Source organism: Phytophthora infestans, genomic scaffold, assembly GCF_000142945.1.
Source record: "Phytophthora infestans T30-4 supercont1.65 genomic scaffold, whole genome shotgun sequence".
Classification (NCBI taxonomy): Eukaryota; Oomycota; class Peronosporomycetes; order Peronosporales; family Peronosporaceae; genus Phytophthora; species Phytophthora infestans.
In genome coordinates this window covers 504098-526653 of record NW_003303694.1, presented here as the reverse complement: position 1 = coordinate 526653, position 22556 = coordinate 504098, and the positions used below count along the sequence as shown (strand labels likewise).

Genomic DNA, 22556 nt, shown 5'->3' with positions numbered 1-22556 from the left:
AAGGAGGCGTGGCTTAAATCGAAGAAAATATACTGTGATGCGGGCAGCGCATACATCGTTGGCCGAATTACTCGATTTGACAAGAAAAAAGCTATGCTGGAGATTCAATGGTTGGATACACAATTCCAAAAACAAGATGAATATGTCGGTGTGAGTGTTGTGCAGCGCGGCATTGAAAACTACAGCAATATCATGAAGTCGCCGTCCAAACCGGCGTGGAGGTCACTATGTGAGGAGGATGAAAGCGAGGTTCAAATACAGGAGGACGCTAGCGATATTGAGAAGGTAGATGACGATTATAAACGCTACGAACCGGACGTGGAGCTTCCAACGACGATGCATGAAGTGGAGACAATATTTAACATGAAGTTTGATCCCAGAGCTCACATCGATGGTCCTGCCGATCTCTATCAACATGCTGATGGGTCTACAAAAACTAGGATTCGAGCGGAATATCGACATTTATTTGAGCATTCGGCATCGTCTTCGTTTTTCGCCTACATTCCCGTTTACTTTTGGATTGAAGTACTTCATCAATCAAACACAGCTATGCGAAACTATGAGCGTGAAAGGCGACTGAGTCACCGGCCGTTGTTTACGCTGCAGGAGTTGATGACTTTCTTAGGAATACTGTGGTATATGAAGCTCGTAGACAAGGGAGAATATGCGAATTACTGGGGGTCCCAAATTGAAGATCGACTCTTAGGTAGCAGCAGCATTGGCCTTGAGAGTGTAATGCCACTGACAAGGTTCAAGCTGCTGCGAAAGTCATTTTGCTTTCGAGCAAGCGCAAACACAGGTACCTCGTCCGAAACGCCGTCGACAGCGACAAATTCAGGCGGCAGTGCAGTGGTGCAGACCAACATCGACGAACCACAGCTTAATGCAACACATGGACCAGTGCCTACTGCGAATGGTGAGCCCTGTGAAGACAGTGATGCCACTGCTTCGATTTCTGGAGAATCTATTCCTATTGCAGGTGAACCGCCATTGCCTCGTAAAGCAGACCCGGTTGTTCGAATTCGATCCTTGCTGAACATTTTGAAAATAGCGGGAGGTAAATACGTCGATTTGGGCAGAAATGTATCGCTCGATGAAGCAAGCGTGGCGTGTCGATCAAAGTTCGGGCGGCACCTAATAATGTTCAATCCCATGAAGCCGGGTGGCAAATATCACTTCAGAATATACATGTTGTGCTGTGCGACTACATGGATTGCAGTGAACTTTCGTGTCCATTGTGATAGCGATATTTCCGATCGACCGGAGGCTGTCATTCCATCAGCTGAAATTCAGGAGCTTCGTGAAGATTTAGAAACTCTCAAAACTGTACGAGGGCAAGTTGTAGAGGCGGTTCGCCCGCTACATTTCTCAAACCGCGTTGTCAAAGCCGACAACTATTCCATGTCCGTCCAGTTATTAGCAGCACTCAAGGTAAAGGGTCTCTATGGACGTGGTACCGTGCGTGCCAATAGGGATCATTTTTCGAAGCATGTAGAGCTACAGAAAGCACAGTGTAGTCGGGGAACATACCGTCAGGCCGTTTCAGTAGATCACGAAATGGTTGCAGTATCGTGGTTTGACAGTGCAGTTGTGAAGATGGTGTCGAACGCAGACAGCTCTACTGCTTCAGAGCTGACTCGTCGTGTGGGAAGCCGACAGCAGCCGTACACTGCTCCAGCGTGTGTGGCTCAGTATAACACACACATGCAGGGGGTGGATCGCTTAGATCAGTTGAGAGCACGATTCTCTCGCAGACGGACATTCATTCAAAAAGTGGTACAAGAAATTTGGTATGGCATTAGCTGACGTTGCACGAGTCAATGCATATATGACGAGGAGACAAGTTGTAGACATGAGCAAAGCGCGTGACCCCCACCGAGATTTTGTCACTCAGCTAGCCGAAGAGTTACTTTCAGGAAAATGGATGAATGCTCCTATTGATCGAAGGATGTTCTACGCTGCTTGTGGAGGTGTTACCCCAGCATCTTGTGGTGATGTGACGGCCGGGTGGATGTGCGGTGTTGAATCGGTCGACACTGCTAACAGTCCTCAAAAACGATGTGTTGCGGTGTCGTCAAAACAACTATTCCACTACAGCAGGAAGCGACGGCAGTGCATAGTGTGTCGCTGGGAGAACCGCGGTGAAACTGTGCTAACCGACCACTGTACTCTTCATAACGCTAGTCTTTGCCAGACTATCAACACCGCTATGTCCAAGTCTTATTACTGCCAACAGCCAGGTCTCACTTGCTGGGAAAAATTCCACACCTTTTATCTTCCGCAACATTTGTTCTCGAGCAAAGGGAACATCATGAAAGCTTCTGAGCTGTACAAAATGAAACTAAAGGATCCGGCTCCAAATTTCCCACAGAAAAAAAGCCCAGCTGTGCGCAGTATTCTCTAAAGTGCCAATATATTATGTTTTCACTCCGCTTCGCTCCGTGTAGATGTACAGCTTTACTAAGGATGATGTCCAACTTACTGATACGTTGACTTCTCTATTCAATTCCCAGCGACAGCAAAATGTCTTCAGGCAGACAGCACTATGACGAGGGCACACTGAGCTTGTAAATATTGCAACCCACGCTTTAGGCATCAGAGCAAACTCATCCTCGATGTGATTGTTGTTGAAGGCTCAAACCGGAGATTGTTTGTGTACACAATAGTTGCCTCTGAAAAAGGACTCACCAGCGATAATTCCGTATCACGTACATCTTGACCGCAAACGTAGAGTTTACGCAAATTTGGCCAGCGATCTACAAATGTTTCAACGATCTTGACGTTCTCTTCAACTAACCCACTGCAACATTCAATCCCAATACTCTGTCTAACGTCCGTCTCCAGGGCAAACTGTGATATAATATTCCAGACGCCAGACCCGACATCAAGAAAAACGTCACTGCCGGCAACCAATTTTATCTTACCGATTGCTGCAATCAGTGCACTCACTGCATCAGGTAGAAGTTCACCAGCAATTAGAGCCGGCAAAGACGCAGGATAGACGACAGTTTTTCTCGTGACACCTCCGAAAATGGTATCCACTGCAACCGCTGACTCGCTGACCGGCAGATACGGACTCCATTGCTGAAAGAAGCCTGTGTTTTGCAGCATTGAGAGCTGTACCGTGGATCGGGTACCTACTGTTAAACATGGTGAGCTATGAACAGCTTGGTTCTCTGCCTCAGAAAGGCTCGCAGAACCCTGTAGTGAACCAGAAGGTTCGGCGGCATGATCAACATGTTGCTGACTTGGGTGGGCCTCCCTTGCACGGGCCTGAATGAATCTCTCTTGCGTTTGGTACGGACGCTGTAAGCCTCTATCACGGATTCGATGCAGGATGGAGCTCCTTCTTCCACGCGAGGTTTGTGCTGGAGTGAAGAAAGCGCGTGGAAAAGCTGCTAGGTTCTTCCCGTATGTCCGCTTAAGTGCATTGAGCCGCTTTGACAAAGATTTTGGCGAGCGCTGCCACCGTTTCATAGGGCTAGACACCTTAGCCCAGTCAATACGCTCTCCTCGATCGGCATACGGGCGAGCGAGCTGGACTAACATCTTATCTTCTGCGTCAAGGAATGTGGTCTGAGGCATTGTAGTAGATATCGGTATACATCTTCCGCTCACTATACTGTTCGACTCGACTGCAATCCTTCTCGAATGGCTATTCCCGTAACTATAGCCATAAGTTTATCTCATTCCTTGCGCTCCATTGGTTAAAAAGCAAATGGTACTAGAACAGCCCCTTTAACGCACTTTTTAGTAGCGGCTTTTGAAAAATCTTCAGCTGTTTTCAAACAGTTATTATATTTTTGCTTTCTTAAAAACAAAATTCCGAGTGAGAAATAAATTTTCTGTAAAGTGAGTAAATTATTCAGAGTAAAAAGAGCCAATCACATCGCGTCAGCGCAGCAGTGGTTGATTAGCTCGAAGCGATTGCCATGTTCAGCCTAGACGCGCCACTGGCGCCTGCAATTGATGCATTCGTAGACCCGGAGAACGATGATGCCGCGCAAAAGACAGGACTTAACACCGTCGTGATGCAGGTGCATCGTCATGTTAGCATGGAGGCGCTCATTCAGGCATTAGGAGCCTACCTCACCAACGGGGACGACAAAGTTCGATCGCGTGCCACGTTGTTGTTGGCTGAGGTGCTCACGCGCCTCCCAGAACTGCAACTCACGCCCAGCGCCGTGCAACTGCTCATGACTTTCTTCGCCGACCGCCTAGCTGACTTCCCCAGTGCCTCCGCTTGTCTCCGTGCACTTCTCGCATTGGAGACGCATCATGCAGCGCAGGTTCAGTCGCCACGCACCACTGTAGCGCTCATCCCGAAGCTCGGCAAGACATTGCACATTCCACAGCTTGGCCAGGCTATGCGTAAAATGTGCTTCGACCTTATGCAGCTTGCACTGATGCAGTCGACAGTCGTTGAGCTACTGCTGGACTCGGTACCTGCCAGTAAAGACGCACAAGACGCCAGTGTAGATGACGCGGAACAGAGCGAAGACCTCGGCCGTCAGCTCGCGCAGACGTTCCTGAGTGCCATGGAGGGCGAGAAAGACCCGCGTAACCTGCTGCTGTGCATGCAGGTAGCACGTACTTTGCTGTCCAAGCTGGAGCCCGTGTTCTCGCGCAGTGACACGCTGTTGCAGCAATATTTCGACGTTGTGTCATGCTATTTCCCAATCATCTTCACTCCTCCGCCTAACGATCCGTACGGAATCACGTCGGAGGGCCTCATTTTGTCACTACGCCACGCCTTTGCAGCTTCGGACTTATTAGCACCACTCGTGCTGCCGTTCTTGCTTAAGAAACTCGCTTCTACTGTAGTGGAGGCGAAGTTGGATGCTATACAGACGCTGGTGTTCTGCGGTGAACGCTACTCGGTGAATGCATTGCTACTGCAGATGCACGCAGTGGCCACAGCACTGTACGACGAGGTTTTGGACGGCGAGAAGCAGGAGGTTATCGCTGAAGCTCGTCAAGCCATCTCGCGATTCTCTGGAGTTGTTGCTCGTGCTAAGGCTCAAGACACGCCGGGGGCTGCCTATGCGTGGAGTAAATTCGTCGTGGATATGACCGCGCGTGCTGCAGGCGAGCTGCGTGAAAATGCCGCCGACTCGATGGTGAGCGTGTCGGCTGGACAGGTGTTGGCTGCGCTGGGACGCGAGTCGTCCATGAGTTTTGCGCATGTACTGAAGATCGCAGTGCCGCTGTTGGTGGAGCAGCTAAACAACGAGAGCTCAGGAAGTGACAGCGTGCCGTCCAAGTGTGAAGCTGCTTTGGCGCGTATTCTGCTGCTCATCGACACGATTGACAGGGAGATCGACCAGTCTGGCCAAGGGCAGCCTATGCGTCCCCATGCAGCTGCGCTAATTGACGCGCTTGTGAACTTCCTTAGCAGCGATCACGACAACCAGACGAAGCCTGGCAGTAGCCCGACTGCTCGTTGTGTGGCGGTGGAAGCGCTTTGCCATCTTCTCACCTTTCCGCCGTCGCCCATTGTGGCTCCAGCGCAAGTCAAGGCGCTTATCAACCTGTTTACTCGCATGTTGCTTCTTGACCCCGTAGCGGAGGTTCGAACTGCCTGTTTGCAGAGTCTCAAAGAGATTTCCACTGTTTCTACTGCGTCGGAAGGCTCAACAAACAGTGGGGAACACCCTGTCACCGGTGGATATGCAGCGTTTGTGGTGGAGATTTCACTGGCTCGACTCATGGCAGCCGTCAGCGAAGGAAGTGACCAGGAAGATGACGACGACGAAGAAGGCACCGGGGTAGCAGCTGTTCTGACCGCCTCGAACCGCAACTTCGACTCGTTCTTCGAGGAAGCTCTCTTGGCAATCACTGAGCTCTGTCGTGAGTCATCTATCTTCCAGGCTACCATTTTTCTGCTCATCGACTTGTGCGTGGAGAAGGGCGATGGTAAGCAGAGTGCTATCGGATTCTGCGAGGCAGAAGGTGACGCTACCCGTCAGCGTCACGTGGATTGCATCCTGGATGCTGTGGCTAAGATCGTTGAGATCAATGCTGGAGACCGTACCAGCATGGAGTTCTGTGTCAAGGCGTCGTCATCTGCTTCGATCATCTTCAGACTGCTTACAGCAGTCGAGACGTTGGCAGCGCGCGCGACGGCGTCTTCAGGTTACAAGTCTGGACTTGTGGACGAAGTAAAACTCTCCGCTTGTGTTCGAATCTTCCGTGCAGTGATGCAGAACGTGTCCTCAGCTACTCAACAGCAGCTGGTTGATGCTGTGGTGCCAGCATTCCTGCGCACTAATACTTCAGAGCCGGCAAGTCTGCAATTCGTACCGCTTTTCGCTGCAGTCATCAACTCAGCCGCGCGTGATGTAGCGCTCCCGGACTCCTCGCTGGTCATCAACAGATTGCTGGAGCTTGCGCAGTCTGGAGCTACTGCGGTGTCTGAATCCCCCCCTCGACAGCTCCAGCTTGTGTACACCGATGCTGCTCTCTCCGCGGCCAAGTCGCTGGCTTCGATCGTGAACAAGATGTCGGATGGCGCTGAGTTTGATGCTCTGATCGACTTGCTGTTATCCCGGAAACTTGCCGTTGTTATCAGTAACTCGGCCGAGTCGTTTACGGTGCGGGTGGCTGCACTGCAAATCTATGCCTGGATCGCAAAGGCCTTGGTCATTCGGGGTCACAAGGTTCACGCTCCAGTGTGTCTGCGCTTCCTCTGCAGCTTTCTTACGCCTGATGGCGATGTGAACATGGAGCAAGAAGGTGACGACCAACACGCTGCTGCGTTGCGTATGGAAGTTGCGAAGACCTTTAAGCTTCTGGTGTCTGAATACCTGGACGTACTGAACCGCAAGTGTGGAGCTTTCATCACGGTAAGGAATTATGCTGGTACTATCGTGGTCTGTCCAATAGTTTGACTTGTAATGTTGTCTCTAGTTCCTGTACCGGCAGCGATTGTTTGATCTGGTGTTCCCAGTGCTGCTCGAGTACATTCGAGCTCGCATTGACGAGGAATCGAGTGTAGCAGCTCTGGTAGCGTTCGCTCAAGTGATCGCACACTCACCTAAGGCCATCTACCTGCCACACTTGGCTCAGATCTTCCCGCTTATGGTACAAGCTCTCAACACGGACGACCGTGAGCTAGGTAGCGCAGCCATTCAGACGTTTAAGCCGCTGCTTTTGGAGTCAGTGGAGAGCGCGAAGCCCTTCCTCAAGGACGTCTTCCCGGGTCTACTCAAGCAAGCACAGTTCGGGTACGTGGTCTCTTGTAGCGACAGTTAAATGTGTGAGCTGACTTGTGGGTATGATGACGAACAGACCTGCTGCCAAGGACCGACATGCTGCGCTGGAATGCCTTGCTAAGTTGGCTACCATCCCGTATGAGCTCGTGCATCCGTACAAGGATATCGTGCTGCGGAAACTGTTGCTAGTGCTTGATGACCGCAAGCGACTTGTGCGTCACATGGCCGTTCGGGTGCGCAACCAATGGAGCATCTTGTAGAGGTAGGGATGCAACGACATCAAGACTTCATTGTACCCTTGTACCGGGCAACCAAACGCACCATTGTCATCTGTATTCTATGCCAGTCGAGTCCTAAGTGCCTATCTCTCAGACAGTGTTGAGGTCCTTCTCCTTAGCAGCCAGCAGCTTGTCGATCTCGGCGATGGCGCTGTCTGTGGCCTTCTGGATGCGTTCCTTCTGCACTTCGACGTCATCTTCAGACACCGCGTCCTTGAGCTTCTTAGCGTGGTTCATGGCATCCTGTCGCACACGACGCACGTGTTGTCGAGCCTGTTCCGCCTGCTTCTTGGTGGCCTTGAGCAGGTCAGCACGAGTCTCCTTCGACATCCTGCGAACGATTCACTTATTAGCACCCACAGCACAGTCTATCACGTATCAGCAGCCACGTACTTAGGAAAGGAGATTTCAAGCGAGCTCACGTCCTCACGCACAGAGTAAACGGCGTTCGTGCCTTCAATTGCCTTCTTCACGTCCGGCATGAGCTGTACATTGCAAAAACCAGTCAGCATACGCTCTTCTCTCCTCTACAACAGCAGCATAGCTTACCGACGGGTCGTACACTGTCACACTAAGCGCGTGTGTGCCTGCAACAGCCACCTGTGCCACCTGCGCGAGCGGCACATGCTGGCCGTACGCCGGTACGTGCAATTCGTCAAAGATGCCGGCGTCGGCACGTCCTGGGCGCATCTGGCTCAATGCCCGCGTGAAGTTGACCACAGCGCCGTTCATGTTCTTGTTGGCCTTCTCTAGCGCCTTAGCAGCTCCCCCGTCCTCTTCGTCACCAGCATCGTCATCATCGTCGTCTACAACTGGAGCGGGTTTGCCCTTGCCGCCCTTGACTTTCTTGGCCTTGGCGAACGACCGCGTTTGTATCTGGAGTGCCGACGCGCCCAAAGATGGAGATGCCCGTGCAGAAGTTGCGGCGGGAACCAGCGGCCGAGTTGCAGCAGAAGCGAGCCGCGCAGCGCGGCGACCGATCATGCGTAGAGCCATTGTAGCCTCTCGTGTAGATTGCACAGTATTCGAAAAGGCAAGTCGACAAAATAACTGTCATAAGCGATAACCCGAAGTATCATGGAATCGGTTTCAGAAAAGCAAAGCTTAAGCTCCTCTATATATGAATTGATCTGTACAACTCGACGCATAATTGTGTAAGCGTTTATAAAGGGTGCACCTAGTACCTACCATTTCATTTAAATTATGCCGCGGTCTTCCGTCGTGAAGCGCTATTCGTTGTTCCAGCGCTCAGTGCGCGTGGTACAGACATCTATCCGTCGCGCAGATCGCTGGCTTGCTGTGCGAGTGCCAGGTCTGCCGAACCCACCTGAGATCGAGGAGAAGCAGCAGAAGCCTCGCTTCGTAGACCTGTGGGAATTCACTCTGGCTGACCATCGCCGCATCTTCCACGAAGTATGGCAGGAATATAAGGCTTCATTCGCTGCTCCTACTGAAGAGGAAATGGAACGCAGCAAGGAGGAGGTCAAACGAGCGGTGCAGGCGGTTCGTGGCCAGGTCTCGAACACTGCGAGCCAGAACATCAGCTTCATTGACAAAAGTCTAGAGGGCACCAAGGCTCATAAAAACCTGCATACACTGGGCGAGCAAGGCGCGGAGAACGTTAAATTTCTCACCAAGGAAATTAAACATGTAGCCGAGGGCGTGGACACAGACGCCGTGGTCTCCCACGCCAAGCAAGTGGTGGACGACAGTCGCAGCAAAGATGACGTGGCCACGACGCTTAAGAAGAACGTGAACGAGCTGCGTCACCTCGCGAAGGAGGGACGAGACGCTGCCTTGAATCTAGAGAAGAAAGATGTCGAGACCTTTAAGACCAGCGCGCAGTCGTGGTTCGCGGACAAGTTGCTGGTGGGGCAGTCCGTGCTCATGGCCTTTATTGAAGGATACCGGGAAGGGAAGCAGCTGGAGCTGGAACGCGAAGACGCACTGTTGGTCACGTTTGCAAAGCAGGCAGCGGAAGACCACAAGGATATCATCGAGAACCAGATCAAGAAGATCATGGATCAGCAGCGGGAGAAGCAACGACAGGAGCAGGAAGCTGCACAGAAGTCTAAAGGCTCCGAGTCGAAGGAGTCTGGGAATAAAGAAACCATAACCAAGACAGACAGCGATACTTTACACGCTTCAGTTCCAGAGCAATCGGAGCAACAAAGTGCCAAACGTACCTCTATAGACGAAGAAACCAAGCAGAAATAGATACTAATCGCTAACGTAAAAACTGTGAAGAGGCGAAAAACAAAGATAGGAGTGTCGGCTCCACATTTAAGCGTGCTTACTGAAGGTGGCAATTGATATTGCTACGATGCCGCAGAAGGAAGAGCTTGTGCGTTTGGAGAAGGTTCATTTCGCCGAGGATGACGACGATGATGACACGTTCCAGTACGAAACAGTGGACGACGAAGCTCTCGAATTGGACGACGATGGTGATGAGGAAGACTTTGCCGCAGTGCTGCGAAACCTTAATCGCTCCACCAGGATAACCTCCGGACAAGACACGACGACACCAACAGTCTCTGTCAATACCCTCAACGATGATACGAACGCAGATCGCAGCGTTGCTGGTAGTCCGAAGCAATCGATGACGACGCGCGTCCACACTCAAGTGCGACCTTCAGTAGTAGATGACTTCATCCGGAACTTCCTCATTAAACTGGGACTCGCACGTACACTGGACATGTTCAACCACGAATGGTACGAGTTTATCGCCAAGGGTAAATTACGCGAAGACGACGTCGGTGTAGTGCCCGATATTTACGTGCGTAACCAAGCTTTAGACGACCAAGTCAAGGAGTTAAGACGCCAGTTAGAAGACACACGGAAGATCACTGAGAAAGCTAAAGGCACGTGGGATAAATTCCGTCACCAGCGTGACGTCCACAAGATGCATCACCAGCGAGTGTTACAAGAGAAAGAAGCGCTGTCAGCCAAGATCCGCAAGCTCGAAAAGCATGTCGCTGCCTATGAGCCTCTTCTTCAGGAGCTTAAAGCCAAGTATGAGAATTCCATGAAGGAGAAGATGCTCATGCGTATTGAACGTGATCGACAAGTAGCAAAAGCCGAGGCACTTGAAGCGCAACTCAAAGCAGTTGGAGGGGTTCCTATAGCAACCAAGACGTCGGGAAAAGGCAAACAAGTGGCTCCGGTCGCACCTCTGGGCGCAACGTCCTCTTCAAAGACTGCAACAGGTGGGCAGAAGAAGAAGAGCAAGTCTAAAGCGGATGTGCCCGACACAAAGCTTCCCAGCTCGGACGCTGCGAATCCATTCGTCGACAAACGTTTCGAGCCTGTGAATCCTGAACGCGTGGAACTTGTTCGCAGTTGCCAAGCACACGCCAACTCCGTGGCAGCAGTTGCTTTCCACCCAAAAAACCCTATCGTAGCAACAGTTTCCGATGATGAGACTTGGAAACTCTGGTCGGCACCTGCTGGAGAGCTTATCATGAGTGGAGAAGGCCATCGTAGCTGGCTTTCAAGCGTAACTTTCCATCCGCGAGGAGCTCACGTGGCCACATCCTCCGGAGATAACACTGTCAAGCTCTGGGACTTTGTGGGTGCTGCGTGTTCACTGACTCTAGCTGATCACTCGCATCCAGTCTGGGAGAGCGCATTCCACCACGACGGCGACTTCCTTGTAAGCGCCTCCATGGACCACACGTGCAAGCTCTGGGACCTGCATTCCGGTCGTTGTCGTCGTACATTCCGCGGCCATGTTGACTCAGTCAATAGTGTCTGTTTCCAGCCATTCTCCACGAACATCTGCACAGGTTCTGGAGACAAGACGGTGTCCATTTGGGACCTGCGTTCCGGTCTCTGCGTGCAAACCTTTTACGGCCATCAGAATGCCTGCAACAGCGTCGCCTTCGCACTTGCTGGAGATACTATAGCATCGTGTGACGCCGATGGCTTTGTCAAAGTCTGGGACGTGCGTATGGTAGCCGAACGCAGCTCGCTTGACGGCGGACAGCATCCACTCAATAGCGTGGCATTCGATCGCAGCGGTAAGATACTGGCAGCAGCAAGTGACGATGGCTCCATCAAGCTCTTCAGTATGAAAACGGAGTCACTCGCGACGGAACTAAAAGGCCACGAGGGTCCAGTCCAGGTGCGTTGCGGCATTTTTGAGTTCTTTTCTATTCATATTTGCAGGATGACGGTACTCACCTGTCTCTCTTGTGTGTGGGGTCCACCAATCTTGTCCTGTTATATATCTATGTGTTTGCTGTGTTTGTAGGCTGTCAAGTTCGACCCGAACGGCCGCTTCTTGGCGTCCTCCAGCTCCGACTGCACCTTCCGTCTTTGGTCGACATAACAAAGAGTCATGGAACAAGATAATGCCTACCTGACTTGCACTCTGCGTAGCTCTCTGTCTTCTCGACTTCTTTAATAAATCTTGATCGCAGTAGTATATCGCCTTGGTCGTTTTGTGCATTGACTAGAGACTACGAAGTCGCTCCTTTTTGCCTCCATACTCGGCGTTGAGTGTAACGCGGTAGTACGTCACCTGCCAGTACGCGCAGAGGAAGAGAGAGCAGAAGATCGAAAACAGTCTCCAGAGTACGTTCGGGAACACGTTCCATGTGCTGAACCAGACCACGAATACCTCGAATGCTGCCGTAACTGCAACATAGAGCCAGAACCGCGTCACGTAGAGCACTGGTGGCATTGATACTTCTTGATGTGGATCCCAGAAGTTGGAGATCACACAGACGAAGTAGATGTGCAGGAATACATTCATGAAGATCATCAGTCCGTAGCCATAATTCACAGGAGCCAATGGATGCACGCGTGCAGGAGCGATACGGAAGGCAAACACCACCAGAGCCATCCGGAACGCCTTGTAAGCATACCGAGCCTGCTTGCTGTTACGCATAGCCAAGTCTGTGCATCGCCGCTGGATCTGACGCATGGGTAACGTGATCTTTAGGGCATACAGCGCAGCAGTGAGTAGCGCTAAGGAGCTGAAGAAGCCCAGCAGCGTCTTCACAGCCTCCTCTCCTCCGTAATGCTCCTGTGACGCTGGCAACGTCGCGCGAATATCGTGCCACACAGCGTGTAAGTCCATGAAAAATCCAGCCCACCAATACCACGGCTTGAGCACAGAAGCCATGGGATATCCGACCGTGAGTGCTGGAATGGGTCTTGCAGACTCCACTACCACCTTCACGGGACTAATAGGTGACGTCATGGACGCAAATTGACGCAAGTAGAAGAGTTTCCAATGGTACTGTTCGTAGAAATACTTGTGGTTGATGTTGTACCCCACTGGTAGTCGCATACCTTTAGGTTCGGGCTCCGATCTCTTCACTTCCAAGTCTACACCAGTGTACGCCGACTTCATGGGCGTGAATAGCTTTGCTTTACGCAGCATTTTGCTGTACATGGACGATAGAAAACCTTGATCGGCTCCGTCGAAGCTCTCAAGGTGACCCAGAGCACTCAGTAGTCGCTGATACTCCGCAGCCGAAGGCGTGACCACCAGTAGACCCGTGTGGAAGTGACAAGGGTTCATAAACACGGCACAGAACTCTCCGCATAAGAAGAGCTCGTCTGAGTTGCGGATCAGCACGTTGTCGGCATCCAGGTACACCACGCGCTCGTATTCAAGCATATTCCATACGTGCAGCTTGTTAAGCGTGTAGATGAAGCCCTTGTTAAGTAGCGTACCCCCTACGAAGGGATTGTCGATGTTGGTTACGTCCAGTACGCGGCAGCCCATAGAGCGAAATAACGCTTTGCTCTTCTCCGAGACTGAATCAGACGCCAGCACCACCAGATCGTAAGGCGAGCCTGTGAGCTTGATCGAGTGCATCATAACCTGTACGCCCAGAACATACTCTGCGTCGCGGGCTGTGCCTTCGTAGTGCACTGTCACGTAGGCGAAGCGACTGGTTGGAGGGTCCTGCTGTTTGCCGGCCACCTGTACCTCCGACGAGGCCGCCGCCAAGCCGAGCCACAGCCACAGGAACACGAGCGCGGGCACCCGCCAAGACATGGAAAATGGACGCTCTTACCTCAGTTAGAAATAATACTTGCAACTTAAATAGTTTTAACAGAAATTTCTATTTTCGGCTAAGTTCGATTCTTGCCACCAGTGGTTTTGTATTGCGAAGAGCCATTGATTGGCATAAGTCGAGTGACGCTGAAGCGATGGACCCGTTCACGGAGCTGCGCAAGCACGCGGGTGGCGCGCACCCGCAGAAAGCCAAGCTCAATGTGGTGCTGGCTGCCATCTGCGACGTTATCTATGAGCGTCGCGCTAATGGCGATCGCCAGGCTCCGATTTCTCCCACGGAGTATTTCGCTGCACTCATGACAGCGCTTGACGCCGCTTCGGACTCGCATCGTCAGGAGATCGCACAGCTTCTGTCTATGGTACTACCTGAAGTGCCTGAAGCTGTACTTCGTGGAAAGTTCTCGGCTGTGGCCAAGTGCCTCTCTACAGTTCTACAAGAAGCAGGCGACGACGCGGCGTTGCTACGCTCGGCCAGCGCTTGTCTGGCTTTGGCTCTACTGGCACAGGAACCGTCAGCAACAGCGTGGGCCCGTCCCGAACTATTACGCAGCTTTCAATTGCTGCTGACACTTGCGATGGATACACGCCCGAAGGTGCGCAAGGCCGGACACAAGTGGACTATGGACATCCTAGAGCTGCACGCCGCTAAAGGTTGCGACGCTCTGTCCACACACATTGCCAGCTTTGCAGAGAACGTGTTCGCCAGCTCCAAGAAGGACGGCAAGGACGACCAGCGTCTTGTGTTGCTCGTTGCCTTCCTCAAGCTCGCACTGCCATTGCTGCAACGTAAGGTCGTGGCCTCTCTCGTCGCAGCACTGGCCAAGTTTCTGGACGCCAAGTCCAAGACACTGCGTCTTGTAACGTACGAAGCGTTCGATGCATTGAGCGCAGCGCCCGAGTCGCAGCTGACGGTAGACGCGCTTCGTAAACTCGTGATCGCTGTATTGGATACACACAGCAGTGAATCTTTGACGGCTAACGGCGGCCCTGTAGCCATCTACGCTGTGCGTATTCCGTCTCAGGCTCTTGTACGTCTCGCTACCGTCAACTCCGATGCAGCTCGCGAGCTCCTGACGCGCGTAGTGAGCGCCGTGTGCTCTCACATTGCCACAGACAATGATCGTGTCCAGCGCCAAGCTACACGCTCGTTGTTGACTGTTCTGAAGGCTACGGTGACCCCAGAGGTGCTCGAAACTGAAGCAACTTTTGCCGATGTCGCTCGCGTGCTGGCTTCTCTGCAGAGCCTCACGTCGCTGCGTTTCCAGTGCGCGTGGAGTCACGTTTTCCCTCTTATTGCCGAGCTATTCCGCTTCTACGGCCCTGCGGGTCGTCCAGCACTCGAGCCTATTCTGGTTACGTGCTGTGAACTTCATGAGGCTGCCGACCAACTTCCTCGGCAGCAGCAAGGAGTTAAGAGCGCTCAGACGCTCTCTCAGCTGTTCGCGTTGGCTGCCGGTGCTGCTGTTGAGGCCTTGGGCCCACGTGCCTTCTTGGAGATCGTCCCGATCGACCATCCAACCGACATTGTAAGCGAACGACGTGCATGGCTCCTGCCAGTCTTCCGTGATGCTCTACGCGTGACGCAGCGTGGCTGTGAGCTTGGATTCTTCGCTGATGTGGTGCTGCCTATGGCTCGAGCTTGCGAGGCTGGAGCACGTGAAGCGAGCGTCACTCCATTGCAAGCGAAGACACTACAAACTCGCGCTATTCAGCTCTGGACTTTCTTCCCGAGCGTCTGTGCTCGTGCCGTGGATATCGACACACACTTCAAGAAGATCGCGAAGGTTCTCGCTAGTGCTATGGCCGACAAGCGTTACCCGGAGCTGCGTCTCGCTGTCTGCCAAGGTCTTCAGGCGCTGGTGAAGCGTACGCGTGCTCTTCAAAAATCTGTCGCCCGTCGCTACCATCGTGAGACGGAAGACGCCGAGCTAGAAGATGTCGAAGAGGCTGAAGACGACGACAACGAAGAGCAGCTGGACGAGGCTAAACTCGCGCGTGACCGTGCTGCTCTGGCTAAGTACGCAGGACGTTATGTTCCACTGCTGCTCTCCTTCGTGGAGGAACTGGACCCGGAAAAGGACACCGAGCGAGCTCAGGTTTTACTAGATACACTTGAGGGCTTTGCCTCACTAGCGGAGACTGAGTTGATCAGCACGACGTTCAAGAAGGTGATGCAGAAGCTGCTCGAGGCTACAACTGAAGCCAAGCGTGTCGAGTCTGAAGGTGCTGGCAGCAACTCCAAGCGCGCGAACAAACTTCGACAAATTTCTCACGCGCAGATGGCTCTTGCTTTGGCTCTTTTGGCTCACGTGGACGACGCGAACGTGGCTCTTTTGTACCGTGTGATCAAGCCGTACTTACTGGACGATGCCGATGCTCCCATGCAGAAGCGTTCGTACGCCGCTTTGGTGGCCATTTGCGACTCGCACCCCAAGTTCCTGTCGGAGGAGTCGCAACTGCAAGACCTCACACGTGCTATCTGCGAGTCGCTGCTCACGTGCTCGGTTCCCGCCAAGAAGATGCGTCTCCGTGTGCTCGCTCACTTGATCCGAGCTCTTCAGGCTCAGCCTGCTACCGACGGACTGGCGGAGGAGGAGTTGGTGCCCAATCTTGTGGGTGAGATCATGTTGTGTACCAAGGAAGCCAACGGTAAGGCCCGCGAGGCTGCATTCGAGCTGTTGGTGGCCATGGCCATGCTGCTCCGTGCCCGTGATCCCCAGAATGGTCTCATGGAGTTTATCCAGATGGTTCTCGGTGGTCTGGCTGCTCGTACACCTCACATGCGTAGCGCTGCTGTGATTTGCCTCAGTCGGCTAGTATTCGAGTTCGGTCGTGAAGATCCTTCCATCGCTCAAGCAATGCCGGCGCTGCTCAAGACAGTGCTGATGCTGCTGCATGAAAAGGCTCGCGAGGTGATCAAGAGCGTGATCGGCTTCATGAAGCTCGGTATTGCTGTGTTACCCAAGGACCAGCTGGAACAGTTTCTTCCTGACATCATTAATGGTCTTTTGGTCTGGATTGGCGAGAGCAAGAACCGCTTCCGTGCCAAGACTCGCATCATTCTCATCAAATTGTGTCGCAAGTTCGGCTACGAGCACGTGGCTGCTCTTGTACCCGAGGAGGACCGTGCTCTGATCCGTCACATTAAGAAGACTAAGGAACGCGAAGACAAGAAGAAGTCGGAGCTTGCAGCTGAGGCTGCTGAGCGTCGTGCTGCCAAGAAGAACCGCGATGCTTTCGAAGAGTTCATGGCTGACTCGGATGACGAAGGAGACGACGACGAGGCTGCAGCTATGCAGGTGCTGAAGCGGAAGAAGGACTTGCACAAGAAACACAAGGGCGGAAAGGTTATCCGTGAGGAAGAGGACGACATTATGGATTTCCTGGATGATAACGCAGCCGTGAAGAACATTTTCTCGGCCCAGAGAGGTGGTTACGATGACGAGTTAAGCGACGATGAGCTCCAGATGAGCAAGGATGGCCGCTTGATTATCCCTGGCGGTGAGGACGACGACATGGATGGAGGTAGCGACAGTGACGATGAGGACAAGATCAAGCAGGATGTTGCTTCTCAGCTGCAGCGCATGGGACTCAACAACGGCAAACACGACAAGAATGGCCGAGCCAAGCGCAAACGTGATGATGACGGCAGTAATGGTCGCGAGTACCGTGCCAAGAAGGCCGGAGGTGACATGAAGAAGAAGGGCAAGCTCGAGCCGTACGCTTACATTCCGCTGGACCCGAAGCTTATGGCCAAACGCAACAAACGTGAAGCTGTAACGCGTTACGGCGGCAGCGTTGGAAAGAGGCGAGGCAAAAAGTAAAGTCCCCCCCCCCGCAGAATAAAAACAAGACGTAGGTAGACTTCATACAGCTAGAGCAAGAGGGGCAGGTTGCGTAACTGAATATCCAATTCTCGTAAGACTTCGCATTTCACAAAATTGCCACAACGTACTGTATTGCGTACGTATTACATGTATACCTTACTGGTGCACTTAAAAAAAAGTTCAAGACGATAGCGATGAAAAATGACTCAGCTTATCAGAAAAAATGAGCGCTGAATTTACGGTTTTCTTATCCTGATACATTCATGTATGATTCGCTTACGGCATCGAGTCCTCCGGGCGTTTGATGATCACCGTCTTGTGTTCCAAGTAGTTGCGCAGACCCAGCTCACCATTCTCACGGCCAATACCCGAGTTCTTGAAGCCACCGAACGGGGTGTTCGAGTCGAACACGTCGTAGCAGTTCACGTACACGGTTCCTGTGCGGATGCCGTTGGAGATCTTGATGGCGTTGTCAATGTTGCTCGTCACCACACCAGCGCCCAGACCGTAGACGGGGTCGTTGGCACGCGCAATTACCTCGTCGATGGTCTTAAACTTGAGAATGGACATGACGGGGCCGAAGATCTCCTCACGAGCAATGGTCATGTCGTCGGTCACGTCGGCGAACACGGTGAGCTCAATGAACCAGCCCTTGTTTCCGTGACGCTTACCACCAGCAAGCAGCTTGGCACCTTCCTTCTGGCCCTCCTCGATGTAGCCCAGGATCTTCTCGAATTGGGTCTCGTCAATCTGTGGGCCCTGGTCCGTCTTGGCGTCGAATGGGTCGCCGACCACACGAGCATTGGCAGCCTCGACTGTGCGACGCACGAACTCATCGTAGATACCCTCTTGGGCATACACACGGGTTCCGGCAATGCAGCACTGCCCCTGGTTCATGAACAGACCAAGCTGCGACTGCTGAATGGCAAGGTCGATGTCAGCGTCATCGAGGATGATATTGGCAGACTTGCCACCGAGTTCCAGAGTGATACGCTTGAGGCTGCTCACGTGCGACGTGCGCATGATCTGGTAGCCAACCTCCGTGGAGCCGGTGAACGCGACCTTGTCGACATCGGGGTGCTGGGCGAGGTGACGACCAGCCTTGGCCCCTACACCAGGCACAATGTTCACGACGCCCTTGGGGAACCCAGCTTCAACAATCAGCTCACCGACACGAAGAGCAGACAACGGGGTCTGCTCTGCAGGCTTCAACACAATAGTGTTGCCAGCAGCAAGAGCGGGGCCCAGTTTCCACGCCATCATGAGCAGAGGGAAGTTCCACGGGATGATCTGAGCACACACACCGACGGGTTCGGCTTTGGTGTAGCAGAGGTAGGGGCCCGATACGGGGATAACGGAGCCGTGGATCTTGTCGGGCCAGCCAGCGTAGTAGCGGAGAGTCTTGATCACGAGGCCGAGGTCGGCGGCTTTGGCAACCGAGCACGGTTTGCCGTTGTCAAGAGCTTCAAGAGCAGCGAGCTCGTCGATGTTCTTCTCGATGAGCTCAGCAAGACGGTAGATGAGCTTGCCACGGTCCTCCGCGGACATGGTACGCCACGGACCATCGAAAGCCGCACGGGCTGCAGCCACAGCCGCATCAATGTCGGCGGTGCCACCCTCCGCAACGTCGGCGATCTTCTCCTCTGTGGCAGGGTTGAATGTCTCAAACGTCTTGCCCTTGACAGACGGCACGAACTCGCCGTTGATCAGCAGGTTGGTCTGCTTGACCGACACCAGGGCATGGGAAATACAATACCCAGTGTTATTTTGCGTGAATCACATCCGTAATAAAGACTGCAATACCTGGCAACACAATAATAATCACTGCAATAATCACAATATATTGCTATCACTTAGTCTTCGATGCAACCGAGAAGGGTGGAGCAGTTCCACATACGGCGATTAGCACGAAGAAACATGGCCGTTTCAAAATTAGCTGGTAAAGTAGATGAACGTAGCGATGTAAAAACAAGCTTACACTCAGAGAAACGTCTCTCGCACGTGTTGCTTGTCGGAGGAGCGCAGAGCAGGAGAGGATCATACTCGACAGACGCCTGCGATGCAAGCCGCGGCTTCTTGGCTTGCCGGAGGATGGAGGTCGCGAAGTCCGCCGCAGTCGGCACTTCCTCTTGTGCGGTAGACGGAGATAAAATAAAACTGTCGACTGCATGTAATTCATCCGCGGAGAGGGGTAGGTCATTTTGCAGCTTCACTATTGCAGACTCGAAATGGGGCGAGTGAACAATCTCAGCTGTTGGCGCTAAGTAGTTAGCCATGACAGGATACTTAGCAGCACACGCATCAAACAACAGGCGCACCTCGGCAAGCGTGCATGACTCCGCTTGGATTTTCACACACACACTGTCCAGCTCACGAAGCTTGTCCAATACACCTCTAACGCGGCGGTGCGCATGTCCACGAGGCACAAACTCTTCAACAGCCTCCACCGTCAGGATCGCATCACGGATCTTGCAATATCGGTCAATCATCTGGAATGTAGACGACCAGCGCGTAGTGTTTGCCTTAACAGGCTTGTAGTTGGTCGCCTTTGCCAGTGCAGTAGCATTTTTGACATGACGCAGCTGAATCATCAGGTTTTGAATCAGATCTATCTGAGTCTGGTAATCCTGTAGAAATCGATTAACCGCGAGGTTAAATTGATGACTTGCACAGCCAATGAGGGAGACGCCCATTCGTGTAGCCATACTCTGATTGGTTGCACAATTGTCCCCCACAACATAGCGCACCATCTGCAGGTTCTTCTCGTACACGCTCAGTACGGTGGATATATGATCCAGGTGGGCTTCAGCTGTCTGGCCGTCTTCCATTGGCGAAAGCGCAAGAAGGCGCTGGTGGCGCACACCATTGTAGACGTAGATCGCGTAGATGCCGAGGAAGTGAAGTGAGTGACTAGTCCAACCGTCGAGCATTAAAGCAAAGGAAGTTCCCATCTCCTTTGCAATGATTGCTTCAACGGCTAGAGCCACATGACGCATGTACCGCTTCAGTGTCTTGGTAGTCGTAGGCTTCATTGTAACTACAGCACGCGTAGCCTTGTTTTCCACTTCAGTGATTGGTAGATTTCTCTCGATCACCCATACCATCCATTGGTAGATATTGCGCGTCACATCGTCCACAAAACCAAACGTGGTAAGTGCTGGCGTCTGCGTGGCATGAAGTTCTGCAAACCCAGCAGCATACCTAGCGTGCTTGCTGTTAAGGTGGCTGAGGAGGTTGCTGTACCCCGTGCCGGGCGTCTGCTTCCGAGGAAGCCCACAGGATTTACACTCAAAGCGACCTTCACCGAGGTCGCTGAAGTAAAATGCGCAGAGTTGACGGGAGGTCATCGTGGGTAGCGTGGTGGGTAGCGTGGCTAAGAGTGGTGGCTTGTTCTCTAAAGAGAAAATTGAGAAGTGAGGAGTGTGTGAATCAAAGCGCGCAGAGTGTATTTGCAAGGCAGTAGAGAACTGTTGGTTGTCAGCGCTCCTGGAAATGGTTGGAAGCGTGTAAAATATTGTATTATTGTGTACAGTTATGTATTATATTTATCTTGGAAAAATCAATAGTAAGTTATTCCGTAAATATAATACCCGTAATATTGTTATTATACTATTTTTCCCATGCCCTGTCCGACACAGGCGTCGAGAAGTGGCGCGACAGCACAAGCGGCGAGGCCTTGGCGACGGTCGCAGCGGATTTGACAGCGAAGGCGTTGGCCTGGACGCGGGGAATTTGACGCAGAATTTGGCGCTGCATTGGTACTAATGTGCTGGTTTGTTTAGTGCGAGGCAAATTGTAGAATGAGTGAAATGACATGAGGCTTGCCAATGCAATGCACCGGCACAAAGACAGGTTCTTTTGCTAACCTATTTTTGTAGGAGTATTAAATATTACAGGCCCAATGAACTGAATTTGCCAAACCTGTACGAATGGGCTCGATAAGTTACTGGAGAGCATGTGTTTCTTCAGTTGAAGACAGCTTCAAACGGACACACTTGCGTGTCTTGGAAAGCAACGCTTGAACTTCAGCACACATAAAAGAGACGGGTTAGTTCTAAGCCCGGGTACTTTTTATAAAATTTGACAGAAACCGGTAGGGATCGCCAACCTTATTTTAACGTGTTTTACTTTATTAAAATGTTTGGGCGTTTCGGTGCCGGGATTACAATTGAGCCTAAAAAAATGGCTTCAGCGGGATTTCTTGCGTTTCCTTTGCATTTTGCTCCGCTCTGTTTTATGTTTTACTACGCGCCGCACGTGGTGTTCGTCCATCTGGGAGAACTGCAACCGAAACCGAGTTTAGACTACTTTTGGCCCACGCTGGGGTGTTCTTGCGTGTCTACGGATAGCACAGCTGATTGGGAACAGCTGTGAGTGTTATACCCCTTTAACTTGTCGACTCCTTTAGCTTGTGGCTGGCCAAGTGCTTTATTAATTTATTAATTGATGTTCTTAAAAGAACACCTCCACTTTCCAAAAGTAGATACGATACTCGATGGTAGAGACGCAGCAATTCACTCGTTCGAGTTGATGGCTTTGAGAGCGTTTTCTTGGCGACTGACAGGACCTGTAACAGGTCCTGTTGTGTGGACCGATTCCAAGATCCTTGACCGCGCATTGCTGCTTGGTGTCGTCACGACACTGTCGTACAAGCATTCGTCTTTGGAAAGGCAGTCCAACCTGATCGTGTCAAACGGTGTTAAATAAAGTAAAAAGCTGTTGTCGTTGTTGTAACCTCGTCAATCCAGATTTTGAGTCAAACTGTCAAAAATTGCCACCAAGTACTGCACCCCGTTTTCGCTCGACTGGCTGGCCAGGCTGAAGCACATTGCGTAGCCTGGACTCCAAGCTGGAGGGGCTGCTTTCTAAATACATGTAATAGAGTCTACTTGTACAGTATTCACTTGCTTGTTGCAAATCATTTTTGATTCGTGCTTCAAGAGCTCCACCCAGCGGCTACATCGGATTTAGATACAGTACTGTAATATGACCATCAGACAAGGCGAAATGACATCGGATTTACGAATATGAACAGCAAGTTTACAAAATGATCACGTCATTGCACTCTTCGTCCCGCAGCTACAGAAAAGCGGTTAGACAGGAAACGGATTGTTACAGTTACATCTTTTTTCTGTTTAGCAGATTTGACAGGGTGCTTCTACCGGGCTACAAAGGGCGTCGGATTAGGGAATATGACCACTGT

At 52.1% G+C, this 22556-nt stretch overlaps 6 protein-coding genes across 6 annotated transcripts; 4 read left to right on the top strand and 2 right to left on the bottom strand.

Moving 5' to 3' along the window:
• Positions 1–3149: 3149 nt before the first annotated feature.
• On the top strand, positions 3150–7254 carry PITG_18019 (MMS19 nucleotide excision repair protein; the record flags this gene model as incomplete). The annotated part of the gene is made up of 3 exons (XM_002997904.1): positions 3150–3218; positions 3918–6845; positions 6910–7254. 3 exons carry the CDS (start codon positions 3150–3152, stop codon positions 7252–7254), a joined length of 3342 nt encoding a protein of 1113 aa, XP_002997950.1.
• Positions 7255–7506: 252 nt separating this feature from the next.
• Positions 7507–8501, bottom strand: PITG_18018 (ribosome-recycling factor, putative; the record flags this gene model as incomplete). The annotated part of the gene is made up of 3 exons (XM_002997903.1): positions 7507–7823; positions 7886–7977; positions 8042–8501. The coding sequence occupies 3 exons, from the start codon at positions 8486–8488 to the stop codon at positions 7583–7585; spliced, it is 780 nt and encodes a 259-aa protein (XP_002997949.1).
• A 194-nt stretch (positions 8502–8695) lies between these two features.
• PITG_18017 (uncharacterized protein) lies at positions 8696–9716 on the top strand (the record flags this gene model as incomplete). The annotated part of the gene is made up of 2 exons (XM_002997902.1): positions 8696–9576; positions 9701–9716. 2 exons carry the CDS (start codon positions 8696–8698, stop codon positions 9714–9716), a joined length of 897 nt encoding a protein of 298 aa, XP_002997948.1.
• Positions 9717–9815: 99 nt separating this feature from the next.
• PITG_18016 (flagellar protein, putative) lies at positions 9816–11822 on the top strand (the record flags this gene model as incomplete). The annotated part of the gene is made up of 2 exons (XM_002997901.1): positions 9816–11615; positions 11745–11822. 2 exons carry the CDS (start codon positions 9816–9818, stop codon positions 11820–11822), a joined length of 1878 nt encoding a protein of 625 aa, XP_002997947.1.
• A 123-nt stretch (positions 11823–11945) lies between these two features.
• PITG_18015 (glycosyl transferase, putative) lies at positions 11946–13519 on the bottom strand (the record flags this gene model as incomplete). Its single annotated transcript, XM_002997900.1, has 1 exon — positions 11946–13519. The coding sequence occupies one exon, from the start codon at positions 13503–13505 to the stop codon at positions 11946–11948; it is 1560 nt and encodes a 519-aa protein (XP_002997946.1).
• A 141-nt stretch (positions 13520–13660) lies between these two features.
• On the top strand, positions 13661–17467 carry PITG_18014 (uncharacterized protein; the record flags this gene model as incomplete). The annotated part of the gene is made up of 1 exon (XM_002997899.1): positions 13661–17467. The coding sequence occupies one exon, from the start codon at positions 13661–13663 to the stop codon at positions 17348–17350; it is 3690 nt and encodes a 1229-aa protein (XP_002997945.1).
• Between the last annotated feature and the right edge of the window lie 5089 nt (positions 17468–22556).